The following is a 13,582-nucleotide window of genomic DNA, read 5'->3' on the forward strand; positions in this document are numbered from 1 at the left end:
ATTCCTCAGCACCACATAAGCAAAAAGAAAAAAGCCAGAAGTGGCACTGTGGCTCAAGTGGTAGAGTGCTAGCCTTGAGCTGAAGAGCTGAAGGACTGTGCCCAGGCCCAGAGTTCAGGCCCCACAACCGGACCAAAAAAAAAAAAATCACTGTATGTGGTGGACTATATATTCTGATCAGGAAGCAGTGTTAACTGTAGGATCAATTCATTTTCTTGGGGGAAAACAACTACATCTACTTTGTTAATCTAGAACTGGGTGTGGAGCATGTGTCTACCAAGCTTGAGGCCCTAGCTTCAATCCTCAGCACTGGAAAAATAAAGTAAAAATCGCTGTACATTGTTTCTACTTTCAAAATGCTTCCTGTTTGTAGTTAGTATTGGAATGAGATAGGACTTTTTCTATACTTAATGGAAGATTGGAATTCATTTTTCTGTGAGTAGCCTAAAAAGCTGAACTCTTCAGGTTTTCTAAATGAGTTGCTAATTCTTATTTGGCACATCTTTGGGAGATATTGCTTTGATAGCTTTCTCACAAAACAATAGTCCATCTCACAAAACAATAGCCACATGAGTGATTACTTGAGTAGGTATAAAGTCCATAGTGTTCATCTTTTTCAACTTTCACTCAGGAATCTGTGGCAAATGTTGAGTAGTGGCAGAAAAATTGGTGTTGAGAACTATGTTGGTTTTTATGCTTCTGCTATTCAATTTTAATGGATATGTCTTATGTCGATTTTATGGCTTATATGAAAATTCATGTCTCACCAGCCTGTGTTTAAGCTTATAATCTTAGTAATTGTGAGGTCCAGATTGGGGGTAGAGCTTGGAGGCCAAACCTGCCATAAAAGTTTACCAGACACTTTGCTTCAACTATGGCTGAACATGATGGAGTGTGTATATCAAATCCAGCAACACAGGGAAACCCAAGTAGAATTGAAGCCCTAATCAGCTGAGAATTAGGTAAAACCCTCACTTGAAAACAATCAATACGAAAAGGGGCTGGAGAAGTCGTTCAGGTGATAGAGTGCTTGCCTTGGAAGTGTGAGGCCCTGAGCTAAATTTCTTTTTTCTTTTCTCCTTCCTTCTTTCTTTCTTTTTGGTTGGTCATGGGGCTTGAACTCTGGGCCTAGATGCTGTCCCTTAGCTCAAGGCGAACACTCTACCACTTGAGCCACAGCACCACTCTGGTTTTCTGGTGGTTTATTGGAGATAGCAGTCTCCCAGAGGGCTGGAAAGGTGGCTCAATGGTAGAATGCTTGCTCTTTGCATGCATGAGGCCCTGGGTTCGATTCCTCAGCACTACATAAGCAGAAAAAGCTGGAAGTGGCACTGTGGTTCTAGTGGTAGAGCACTAGCCTTGAGCTGAAGGGACAGTGCCCAGACCCAGAGTTAAAGCTCCACGACTGACCAAAAAAAAAAAGGTCTCACCGAGTTTCCTGCCCAGGTTGGCTTTGAACCATGATCCTCAGATCTCACCCTCCTAGCTAAGATTACAGGCGTGAGCCACCAGTGCCTGGCCCCTGAATTCAATTTCTAATACTGTCAAAAATGTAGTGTCCTTTTATTTATGTACAGTTGACAAACTACCTTGACAATCTTTGGGTTTCTGTCTGATTCTGTTTTTCAAAACTGAAACTTTAGCCAGGTACCTATGGTTCATATACATTATACTAGCTACTTGGAGGCTGAACCTGCAGGATCATAGTTCCAGCTAAGTCTGAACAGAATAGTTTACTGAGACTCTGGCTCCAAAATAAATTAGCCAAAGACAGATCTGATGTATGGCTTAATATTAGACCACCATCATACAAGGTTGAGGTGCTGAATTCAATCCCTAGTACTACAAATAAAATAAAATAAGAAAAACTCCTTAGCTGGGCACAGTGGCACACCTGTACTTCCAGGCTACATGGAAGGCTGAGATTGGGCGGGTTGAGGTGCCAGGCCAGCCCAGCAGAAAGACTCCAGTTTCACTGAGGGAAATTGGATGTGGTAGCACATACCTATGATCTCAGCAAGGACAGGAAGCCTAAAAGTAGGTTGATTGCTGTTCAGGTGTGTTACAGAGGTGGCAGCAAGTTAATAAGATGCTGTAATCAAAATAAGCCAACAAAAAACAGTCTTGGAGGTGTGGCTTAGCAGTATGGTGACAGCCGAGCATGCGCAAGGCCCTGAGTTCAAACCCCATTACTGCCGCCCACCTCAAATAAAATAATGGAACTCGTTGATTTTGCATGTCTGTTCAGTCAATTCTTCTGTTTCCCATCAAAGATGGTTAGTCTCAACAATCAGTCCTGAAAACCAGTTAAAATTAGTAGGCTTCCGGGTGCTGGTGGCTCATGCCTATACTCCTAGCTACTTAGGAGGCTGAGATCTGAGGATTGCAATTCAAAGCCAGCCTGGGCAGGAAAGTCCTTGAGACTCTTACCTCCAGATAATGACCAGAAAACCAGAAGTGGTGTTGTGGCTCAAAGTGGTAGAGTGCTAGCATTTAGCAAAAGAGCTGAGCTCAGAGACAGTGCCACAGTCCTGAATTCAAGCCTCATAAAAAAAGAAAAGAAAAAGCTGTGGATATTGCTAGGGAATTGTTTTTCTGATAAGCCTTCATATTCTCATTTCTAAAAATTGTACATATGCATTAGTTAGCTAAAAATAACTATAGATATTAAGATGGGAATTTGATGCTCCATAAAAATAAATGCTCAGGCCGGGTGCTGGTGGCTCACGCTTGTAATCCTAGCTATTAAGGAGGCTGAGATCTGAGGGTCATGGTTCAATGCCAGACCTAGATGGAAAGTCTGTGAGACTCTTAATCCCCAATTAACCACCAGAAAGCCGGAAGTGGCACTGTGGCTCTAGTGGTAGCTGAAGAGTTAAGGGACAACGCCCAGGCCCAGAGTTCAACCCCCGAGACTGACCAAAAAACAAACAAAAATCACCAGAAGTGGCGCTGTGGCTCAAATGGTAGAATGCTAGCCTTGAGCACAAAGAGGCTTAGGGACAGCGCCTAGGCCCTGAGTTCAAGCCCCACAACCAACAACAACAACAAAAATACTCAGACTAATCTTTGTGTTTCTAAAATATTTAAATATTTGCTGGAACTCTTTCTTTACATGCTTCTTTACAGCCAACACCACATAGAATATTTTAAGTACGGCCTGAAAGAATAAACATGGACTTGGTTTATTAAATTCTTGGAGCAGAATGGTAGGTTTTCAAATTTGCCTGAGGACTTTTTACCACACAATTTCTTTCCTCCTACATACTACTCTTCTCCAATCTGAATATTCCCAGCTGGTTTACTGGATAGCCTATTTGCAGCTATGCTTGATTAATGCCCCAATTGTTAACTTTAGAACAAAAGAATAATAATCACTCGTGCCCCTCAAATGAGCTGCTAAGTGGTAATTATTTGAGAAAGGTGCCACTATAAATAACACGTCCCCATTCTGCTAGTGCCCTTGTTTTCTGGTTTTGTTTAGCGTGAGTGAAGACTGAGACTGGGAACAAGAATGAGGCTTTATTTTCCTGTAGGTATGCTAGGGTGGAGGTTGTGTCCCGCTCACTCCTGCAGTTCTGTCATCTGATACTGACTAAAGTGACAGAATCTTTCACCTGCAGAATGCAGTTTGCCTGCTTACTGCTTCTCAACTCAAAGAGAAGCTAAGCTAAGGTACTATGGGTAGCTATTTGTTTGTTTGTTTGTTTGCCCTTCCTAGAGTTTGAACTCAGGGCCTGGGCACTGTTACTGAGCTCCTTTTGCTTAAAGCTAGCAGTTGAGCCACAGCACCACTTCTAGCTTTTTCTGTGATTAATTAGAGATCTTGTCTCAAGGACTTTCCTGCCGGGGCTGGAGGGCCACTAATGAAGGGTCCCACACATCTATCCCAGGGGACCATGCAGAGGCAGGCAGGCACAGGAGAAAGATTATTATAAGGTTTATTAGAGGAGCACCTGGCCCCCATCCCTATCCAGGTAGCTGGAGGGACTGAAGGTCAGAAGTGAGGTGGAGAGAGGGAGGGGCCAGCTGTACGGCGGGAACTCCAGGAATGGGAGGGGGCCCAGGTCTGGGTGGAGCTGAGGACCAAAGGTGAGCATAATACTAACAGCTTTGAATGTGATCCTCAGACCTCAGCCTCCTGAGTAGCTAGGATTATAGGTATGAGCCACAGGTGCCCAGCTTGGTAACTGTTTTAATAGGTTTTTTGTTGTTGTTGTTGTTGTTTGTTTGCAGTGCTGGGGATTGAACCCAGGGCCTGCACATATTGGGCAAGTTTTTTTGGGGGAGGGTGGGTGGGATGCAGTAGGGGGTTAGTCGTGGGCCCGAACTCTGGGCCTGGGCGCTGTCCCTCAGCTCTTCAGCTCAAGGCTAGCGTTCTACCACTTGAGCCACAGCTCCATGTCCAGCTTTTTTTGCTTATGTGGTGCTGAGGAATCAAACCCAGGGCCTCATACATGCAAGACAAGCACTCTACCACTGAGCCACCTTCCCAGCCTTGGGCAAGGTTTTGACCAGTTGGTGTACTTTCCTATACTAGCTAGACAAGATACTTAGCAGCCGTTCTTTTTGTTTTTGTTTTTTTGGGTCCAGTAGTGGGGCCTGAACTCTGGGCCTGGGCACTGTCCCTCAGCTCTTCAGCTCAAGGCTAGCACTCTGCCACTGGAGCCACAGCGCCACTTCCGGCTTTCTTCTTTTCTTTTTCTTTTTCTTTTTTTTTTTCTGGGTCCGGTCGTAGGCCTGAACTCTGGGTCTGGGCGCTGTCCCTCAGCTCTCAGCTCAAGGCTAGCGCTCTACCACTGGAGCCACAGCGCCACTTCCGGCTTTTTTCTTTTTGCTTATGTGGTGCTGAGGAATCGAACCCAGGGCCTCTGGCATGCAAGGCAAGCGCTCTACCACTGAGCCACCTTCCCAGCCAGCAGCCATTCTTTAAAAGGGACATCTTTCGAGTTTAGATTAGGTCTTCAACCCTCTTGTTCAGTAGATCGCTGGGTTACTGAATTTTGGTTATCTGTTTCAAGCATAAGGAAGACCTCCAAGTCTTGGCAGTTTTCAGGGGAAAGGAGCATTAGGCAGAAGGAGATCTCCACTAGCTGTCTTGCTCTGGTTTTTATGGTTATTTGGATGTGGTAGGGCAAGGCACTACTGTTACTGGTAGTAAATAGAGTTAAAAAGCAGTTTGCTTTCTCTTGATACTTTGAGGACACATCAAGATTTTGTTTGAATAGAGTGAAACATTGTAAGCCCAGTCTTCATGGCTTGCTATTGACTGGGGGGTGGGGTTTCCTAAGAAACCTGAGTATTGGTGGAGACTGAAGGAGTTATGTCTGTTTGACCCAGTTAGGTGCCACCCCCAGGGTGGCCCTTTATTTCAGTGTACTGCCCTGGGTGCCTGAGAAGAGGTGTGAGGAAGAAAGGCAGAGGCTGAACGGACTCCAGCCGGTTCCTGCTCACCCTGCACACCCAGCGGAAAGAGGAAGTGTATTCTGGAATAGCTCTAGCAGCTGCTGCCATTGGCCGCTGGGCCTGTCAGTCGCCTAAGGGCTGGGACTGAAAAGAGGAAGGAGGAGAAACAAGCTGTTGCCTGGAAGGGAGGTGGAGGGCTGAGTGGGGCAGAGCCAGGGGGCGTGGGGGCTGGGATAGCAGGCCTATTGGCAGGGCGGGGCTGCCCTATCCCGGCTACTTCTCTTAATCGTCGGTCTTCTGATCTTCTGATTCAGGGTGGCATTGTGTGTCCCAGCGTGCTGGAGTAGTCCCAGAAGAGAGGCGAGGCTGAGCCCGGAGCGCTGGGTTGCTTCAGCCGGGAAGACTCCCTTCCCCCCTGCTTCTGGCTGCTGAGCACCAAGCAGCGCTCAGAATGGAAGCCATCGCCAAATATGACTTCAAAGCTACTGCAGACGATGAGCTGAGCTTCAAAAGGGGCGACATCCTTAAGGTAAGTGTTGGTGCCAAGCACAATGCATGCTGAGAATCGCCTCTCCTTGTGCTCAGCTGCCTTCTTTCACTCTGATAGCACACAAAGAAGCTTGCTGGTGCTGTTTACATTGCACACTTGTAACATTTATCATCAGGTTTGCTCAGATAGCATACAATAGATGCTGGGTAGAATATGAAATGTGATTGAGAGAGTTGGTGTGATGTGTGGTCTCTGACTGCCTTTGTGTGAATGCCCCAAGTGTTTGTTGATACTGCTAGTATTTAGGAAAAGTCAAAGCAATAGGATTGTAGACAGGAGTGCTATGAGTAGACTGATTTTCCTTTCATTAAAAAAAAAAAGAAAAAGGTCAGGATTTTTTTAGACTTAAACTTGAGTGTAAGGTCTGTCTGAACCATGTGGCAGTTTCCTTACATTGAATATTTATATGTAATACTATTCCATTCGTCTTATTTTACATAGCCAAGAGTTTACATTCTATAATATGGTCCTAGCAGATTAGAAATTAATTTTCCCAGTTTCAAGAGGTTAGAAATATGTCTTTGCATTTTTACTCTTTGTGAGAAAACTGAATAAGATTCTACTTCTTGTATATGCCAGATTTTGGTTTTCTTAAGAGAAACTTGAGTGATTACTCATTATTAAAATCTAATTGCACAGCAGTTTATGAATAAGTTTCTTAGCCAAGCATGGGTGGTTTATCTGCTTAGAATCCTAGTAACTCAGGAAGCTGAGATCTGAACATCCTGGTTTTGAACTGAGCCCATGCAGGAAAGTCCTTGAAACTCTTATCTCTAATTCAGCACCAAAAAAAGCCAGAAGTGGAGCTGTGGCTCAGGTGGTTGAATGCTAGCAAAAATGCTCAGGGACAGTGCCTGGGCCCCAGGACGGGCACAAAATCTTCGTGGTTTGTAGGTTAATTTTGAGCCTCCTTGTTTACAAGAACATTTGTTCTCTACATGACACATGTTAAGTACCTTGCCTACCCAAAAGACTAGAGTAGTTTGTCCTTTTGGATATATAATTTATCTTTACAGGGTGCTTATCAAAGAGTAAGGAAAAGCTAAAGTTGAAATTTTTCCCTGATAGCACACAAAGAAGCTGTGCTGGTGCTGTTTCCCCCGCACACTTGTGGTAGGTGCCAGTACAAAATTAAATGTGACTTGAGAAAGTTGGTGTGATGTGTGGTCTTTAACTGCCTTTGTGTGAATGTCCCAAGTATTTCTGTTTGTTGATACTGGTAATAATTCAGGAAAAACCAAAGTAATATGCAATGTGTCTCCAAAGTAATGTGTGTTCACTGTGTCTCAGCTTTTGGCATCCTTTCCTCTGAACCTTAGTCCAGATTGTTGGAATTTGCTAGTCATTTGTTTACTACCCCTAGTGAAATTCTAGAATTTAATAGAGGAAGAAAGTGAAAATGTGATTTATGGAGGAACTGTAGAGAGGGGCTTGTGATTTTTGTTGTTAATTTGGGTCCATCCATAGTTATTATTTTACCTTGAATTCCCAAGGCAATGGAGTTCTACTCTGAAGTCACCTGCACACAGTTCTCTTCTTTTCTTCTTCCTCGTACTCTTTCTCTTTCTCTGTTCCCTTCCCTCTCCCTCTTCTCTCTTCTCTCTTTCCCTCTCCCTCCCTCCCTCCCTTCCTTCCTTTCTACTGGGGCTAGGGCTTGAATTTAGGGTCTTGAGTTCTCACTTGCCTTTTAAAGCTGGTGCTCTACCACTTGAGCTACACCTTCACTTCCAGTTCTTTGCTGGTTCAAACTGGTATCCTCAAATATCGGATATGAGCCACCCAACTATTTGTTTCTTAATGATAGAAAGGTAGATTGGGGGCTGAAAATGTGGCTTAGTGGTAGAGTGGGGAGATGGCTCAGTGATAGAGTGTTTGCCTAGCATACGTGAAGTCCTGGGTTCAATTTCTTAGTACCACATAAACAGAAAAGGCCAGAAGTGGCACTACGGCTCAAGTGGTAGAGTGCTATCCTTGAGCGAAAGCTCAGGGACAATGTCTAGGCTCTGAGTTCAAGTCCCAGGACTGGCAAAAAATGAAAAAGAAAAATAAGTTGCCCAGGCACCAGTGGCTTACACTTGTAGTCCTAGCAACTCAGGAAGCTGAGATCTCAGGATTACAGTTCAAAGCCTGTCCAGGCAGGAAAGTTTTATCTCCAATTAACTCCCAAAAAGCTGCTTGCTCAAAAAGCTGTGGCTCAAGTGGTAGAGTGCTAGCCTTGAGCAAAAAAGCTCAGAGGCAGTATCCAGGTCTTGTGTTCAATCCTAGAACTGGCACCAAATTAAAAAGAAAAGAAAAGAAAAAAAGAAATACAGGTTGAACGTCTTGGAAGGTGATACTAAAAAGCCCATAAAGGAGAAGAAAGCTTTGTTGTGACACAAGGCTCTTTGAGGATATCCTGAGTCAATACTGTTTCCAGCTGTAGACTTTAGGAAGACACATTTTAGGAAGACATGTCTTTCCATTTGTCTTAGAGAGCTAAAACTCAGAGCAAAAGTAACTTATACTACTAAATGACTTCATCATTGTTGTAGAGAGAATTTGGTGTTTTTCTGGATGAATACTGTGTTCAGCAGATAAACCACTAGTGATATACAAGACTGGCTATTCAAATACCTACATTTGTAGTCTGTACTGAACATTTTGCAAGCCAGTTCCGTACCCTCCCTCCCCCCTCTCTTGTGCTGGTCATGGTGTTTGAACTTGGACTGGGTGCTGTCCCTAAACTATTCTGCTCAAGGCTGTCATTCTACCATTTGAGCTATAACTTCATTTCTTCTGACTTTTTGGTGTTTAGTTGAAGAAAAGAGTCTCACAGACTTTCCTGCTCAAGCTGGCTTTGAACCATGATCCTCAGATCTCAGCCTCCTGATTAGCTAGGATTATGAGTGCGAGTCACAAATGTTGGCTTTCCCCCCTTTTTTCCTAACATAAAGACTTCTCAGTTATGCTTAGGTGTAAGTCACAAGTGCTGGCTTTCCCCCTTTTTTCTTAACATATAGATTTCTCAGTTATGCTTACCTCAGAAACTTGAGCCTGGAAGGCTGTTCTTCATATTATAGCTTACTTAGTACTAAATCAACTAAACAAACAGTAGGGATTTGAGGTTTTTCTTTAGACAATATTCTCTGATTACTGTCTCTGAAGTTTGCTGGAGACATTTGATATGTTTTAAATCAGTCAGCTCTGAAACCAATGTATAACCTTGCCTCATTCCATAATCAGAGAATAAGATACTGTTTAACTTACTTGCTAGATAAGGAAGAAAGTATACCAGACTGTTGACATTTATTTTATGTTTTCTTTGGGGAGAGAGAAAAATACATGGTGTTTTCCAATTTGGTGGCTAACTGGGATATGAAATCATAAGGCTATTATTGCTTTTGAGTGGTGGCCATTAGTTTATTAGTTATTTTGTGGCTTTATTTTAAAAACAAAACCTTGCCTTTTGTCTCATAAAACTTTGTACAATGGAAAGAAGAAGAGAGGCATGCTTTGTTCTTAGAGTTGTTAATAAACAAACAGAACAGTTTTCCACATTTGATTGTTAGGGTGTAAACCAGCCTCATTTGGCTGGCCTTGATGTCATTAGATAATTCTTTAGAATGTTAGTTGGGAGCGCAAAATGTTTACAAGTGGTTGGAATAGCATTGAACAGTTCAACTTTGAAATAGATGAGTAGCTTCTAGCTGCCTTCCATTTTTGTCTTTTTGTTTTTGTTTGAGATGGGAATTTCACTGACTAGTCTCAAATTAATAGGCTCAAGTGATCCTCTGTCTCAGCCTCCAAAGTAGCTAGGATTACAGTAAGTGTCATAATATCTGACTGCCCTCTTGATAAAGAAGACATGTAAGCTGGGTGCTGGTGGTTCACATCAGTAATCCTAGATACTCAGAGGGGCTAAAACTTAATGCATTGTCATTTGAAGCCAGCCTGGTCAAGAAAAGTATGTGAGACTATTGAGACAGTGAGTTCAAATCCCTGTCCCAGTGAAAAAGAGGAAGAGGAGGAAGAGGGGAGAAACGTACATATGAGTATCAAAATCATTACATCTCAATATATTGAAGTAGACTGGGGCTTTGACAAAAGTTCATAAGAATTACATCCTATCACTAGTGATCTTTGAGATCCTGGTGAACTTTTTCTTTTTTTTTTGCCTGTCCTAGAGTTGAACTCAGGGCTTTGGCACTATCCCTTTTCAACTTGAGGCTAGTGTTCTACCACTTGAGCCACAGCTTCACTTTCATTTTGTTTGTTGTTTGGTGATTAATTGCAGGTTAAGAGTCTCATGAACTTTCCTGGCTGAGCTGGCTTTGAACCACAATCCACAGATCTCAACCTCCTGAGTAGCTAGGATTACAGGTGTGAACCCCCAGCACCTGGCTCCTGGTGAACTTTTAATTTGTGTTGACTTCCATCCAACAAACCCCTTCCTTACATTGTCTCTACACTTTGACCCACTACTACCCTGAGAAAAGAGGAAAATAAAAACATATTACTGGAAGTATAAGACAGAACTGAATGCTTTAATATATGTCTTGTTACTTTTCCTCTTTATATAAGCTTACGTTTTTCTTGGTGTGGAAAGGAGAGAGCACTGGGGCTTGAAAATAGAAGGGCTTCTCTTGCAGGCTTCAGGCCTTGCATGATTGAAATATACTTCAGTTCCCCATCCTTGTAGTGTAGGCTTGCGATAGTCCCTAAGGTTCTGGCCAGAACTCTCAGTAAGGCATCAGATATACAGCTGAGTGCCAGATACTTGTCCACCCTGGGTCTCTCTATCTAAAGCATCAATCTCTGTGTGCCCCCCCCCTTCCCCCCCAAGGATCGAAGTGGCCATGTACGGATACTTCACATTGGGCTGTGTAGGAATTCAAAGATAATTTCATGCCTGCAACTGTGTTCCTTCTGTTGTAGAGCTGGCTTCCTGCTTTCTTTGGCTCTAGAAGGGAACCAGTTCTGTTGGAATCATTCAGGTATCCTCGTGGCTGGTACTCATTACCTTTACTGTCTTCCTGAACTACTTGAGAAATAGGTCTTGCCTTCACATTCAGCCCTTGCGCAGCAACCTCCTGTCTCAGTGCTGATCAGCCTATTTCAGTGTCACTCCAAATGTGTCCTTGAACCAGATCCTAGGATGAGTTGTGTGGAGAGTTAGGGAAAAAAAATGTTAAATGCACTTTCTTTCTTAGCAGTTCTAAAGTAAAAGAAGAGAAATAAGATTAGTATGTGCAACAGTATAGGTAGCATATTAACTTTTTTTTTTTTTTTTGCTAGTCCTGGGGCTTGAACTCAGGGCCTGAACACTGGGCACTGTATCTGAACTTCTTATGTCCAAGGCTAGCACTCTACCACTTCTGGCCTTTTCTGTTTATGTGGTACTGAGGAACCTAACCCAGGTCTTCATGCATGCTAGGCAAGCATTGTACACTAAGCCACATTTCCAGCCCACATATTAACTTAAAAAATTGTATTCTATTTATTTAATTTTAGTTGTTATTATAAAGGTGATATACAAAGGGATTACAGTTATATAAGTCAGGTAATGGGTGCATTTGTTTTTGGACAGTGTCACCCCCTTCCCTAACTCTCTCCCAGGTTTTTCCCTCCCATCTCCTCCCACAAGGTGTATAGTTCATTTTCAACATAATGTCTAGAGAGTACCACTGCTGGGCTGGGAAGGTGGCTCCGTGGTAGAGCACTTGCCTTGCATGCTCGAGGCCCTGGGTTTGATTCCTCAGCACCACATAAGAAAAAAAGCCGGAAGTGGCGCTGTGGCTCAAGTGGTAGAGCGCTAGCCTTGAGCTAAAGAGCTGAGGGACAGCGCCCAGGCCCAGAGTTCAGGCCCCACGACCGGACCCAAAAAAAAAAAAAAGAGAGTACCACTGCTATGTTTATTCACCCTTTGTCCTTCCATTTCTGTGCTAATTAATTTTTTTTTTTTTGGTTGTTGTTCTTTGTATGGTTTGTAGGGCTTGAACCCTGCCTAGGCACTGTTCCTGAGCTCTTCAGCTCAAGGCAAGCACTCTACTACTTGAGCCACAGCACCATTTCTGGTTTTCTGGTGGTTAATTGGAGATAAGAGTCTCATGGACTTTTCTGCCTGTGCTAGCTTCAAATCATCATCCTCAGATCCCAGCCTTCTGAGTAGCTAGGATTACAGGTGTGAGCCATTGGTACCTAGCTTGAATTCCTCTTTTAGTGGGTAGTAATAAAACCTAATGTATTGAATGTTTTGTAACCCCTTGCAGCAAGCTAAGTATTTTAACTTGCAATACCCCTCCCACTTCCTATATTGAGGTTTGAAATCAGTCTCATCACTTTTAAGACAAGCACTCTACCTTTTGAGGCACATTCCCACCCCTTGTATTCTTTCATCTAGCTTTACAGTAGTCTTCTACACATAGACACTATTTTCTCCACTTTATTGTTAAGGAAATAAAGGTGTGTTCAATGATTTTTGTCAAGTTTGCATGTTAGGATTCAAACCTAAGTTGGCTGGACTTCTGATTCTTAGTTCTTTTTTTGTATATGTGCTGGTCCTGGTGCCTGGGTACTGTCCCTGAGCTTTTTTGCTCAAGGTTAGTGTTCTACCACTTGAGCCACAGCTACATTTTTGGCTTTTTGTTGGTTAATTGGAGGTAAGAGTCTCATGGACTTTCCTGCCTGGGCTGGCTTGAAACCATGATCCTCAGATTTCAGCCTTCTAGCTAGGATTACAGGTATGAGGACCCCCCCCCCCCAAGCACTCAACTGATTCTTTGTTTTTAATCACTACCCTTCATGTACAAATGAGTTCAAACTAGAGAATGGGGCCACTTCAGGAAAATTGCTTTTCTCTTCTTCTCCCCTTTTCTTCTTGATTTCTCATTCTTTTTTGTTTTTTGTCAGTCATGGGGCCTGAACTCTGGGCCTGGGCACTGTCCCTCAGCTCTTCAGCTCAAGGTGAGCGCTCTACCACTAGAGCCACAGTGCCACTTCCGGTTTTCTAGTGGTTTACTGGAGATAAGAGTTTCACGGACTTTCCTGCCTGGGCTGGCTTTGAACCGTGATCCTCAGATCTCAGCCTCCTAAGTAGCTAGTATTACAAGTGTGAGCCACCAGCACCCGGCTTGATTTCTCATTCTTTTTTCCTTTGTGGTACTGGGGATTGAACCTCATGAATGTTAGGTACTTGCTCTACCACTTGAGCTGTGCCACTAGCATTTTGGTTTTGAGACAGACTCTTCTTAACTTTGCCTGGGTTGACCTTGAACTTTCAGTCCTCCTGCCTCCCCAGTAATTGGAATCATAAGCATGCTTTACCACACTTGTCTGTCTTTTCATATTGGTTGCATAGACCTTTCTTTCTGAGCAGACCCCTTGGACATTGTTGTGTCCAGGTGATTGGATTTTGGGTGATTTTTTTAAACTGTTTCTATGCACTCCATGTATTTTAATAGCACACAGATACTCATTAAAACAATAAAAGTTATGATAATAGTAAATAATGAGTATTTTGCATCTAGTTTACCTTGAAGAACAGTCCAAGAAATTGAAATGCCCTGCTCAGGAGTTTCTCTCTCTCTTTCTCTCCCTTTCCCTTTCCCTTTCCCTCTCCCTCCCTCCCTCCCTCCCTCCCTCCCTCCC

General features: G+C 43.3%; 1 protein-coding gene across 1 annotated transcript in view; it reads left to right on the forward strand.

Moving 5' to 3' along the window:
* The window catches only part of Grb2 (growth factor receptor-bound protein 2), an 81,197-nt gene that overhangs the window by 8,267 nt on the left and 59,348 nt on the right, over window positions 1-13,582 (forward strand). Inside the window, exon 2 of the mRNA XM_013037975.1 lies at window positions 5,721-5,935. Within this exon, the coding sequence (XP_012893429.1) occupies window positions 5,858-5,935 (78 nt within the window). The 5' untranslated portion in view covers window positions 5,721-5,857. The remainder of the gene's footprint in view (window positions 1-5,720; window positions 5,936-13,582) is intronic.

Source organism: Dipodomys ordii, unplaced genomic scaffold, assembly GCF_000151885.1.
Source record: "Dipodomys ordii isolate 6190 unplaced genomic scaffold, Dord_2.0 Scaffold7, whole genome shotgun sequence".
NCBI lineage: Eukaryota > Metazoa > Chordata > Mammalia > Rodentia > Heteromyidae > Dipodomys > Dipodomys ordii.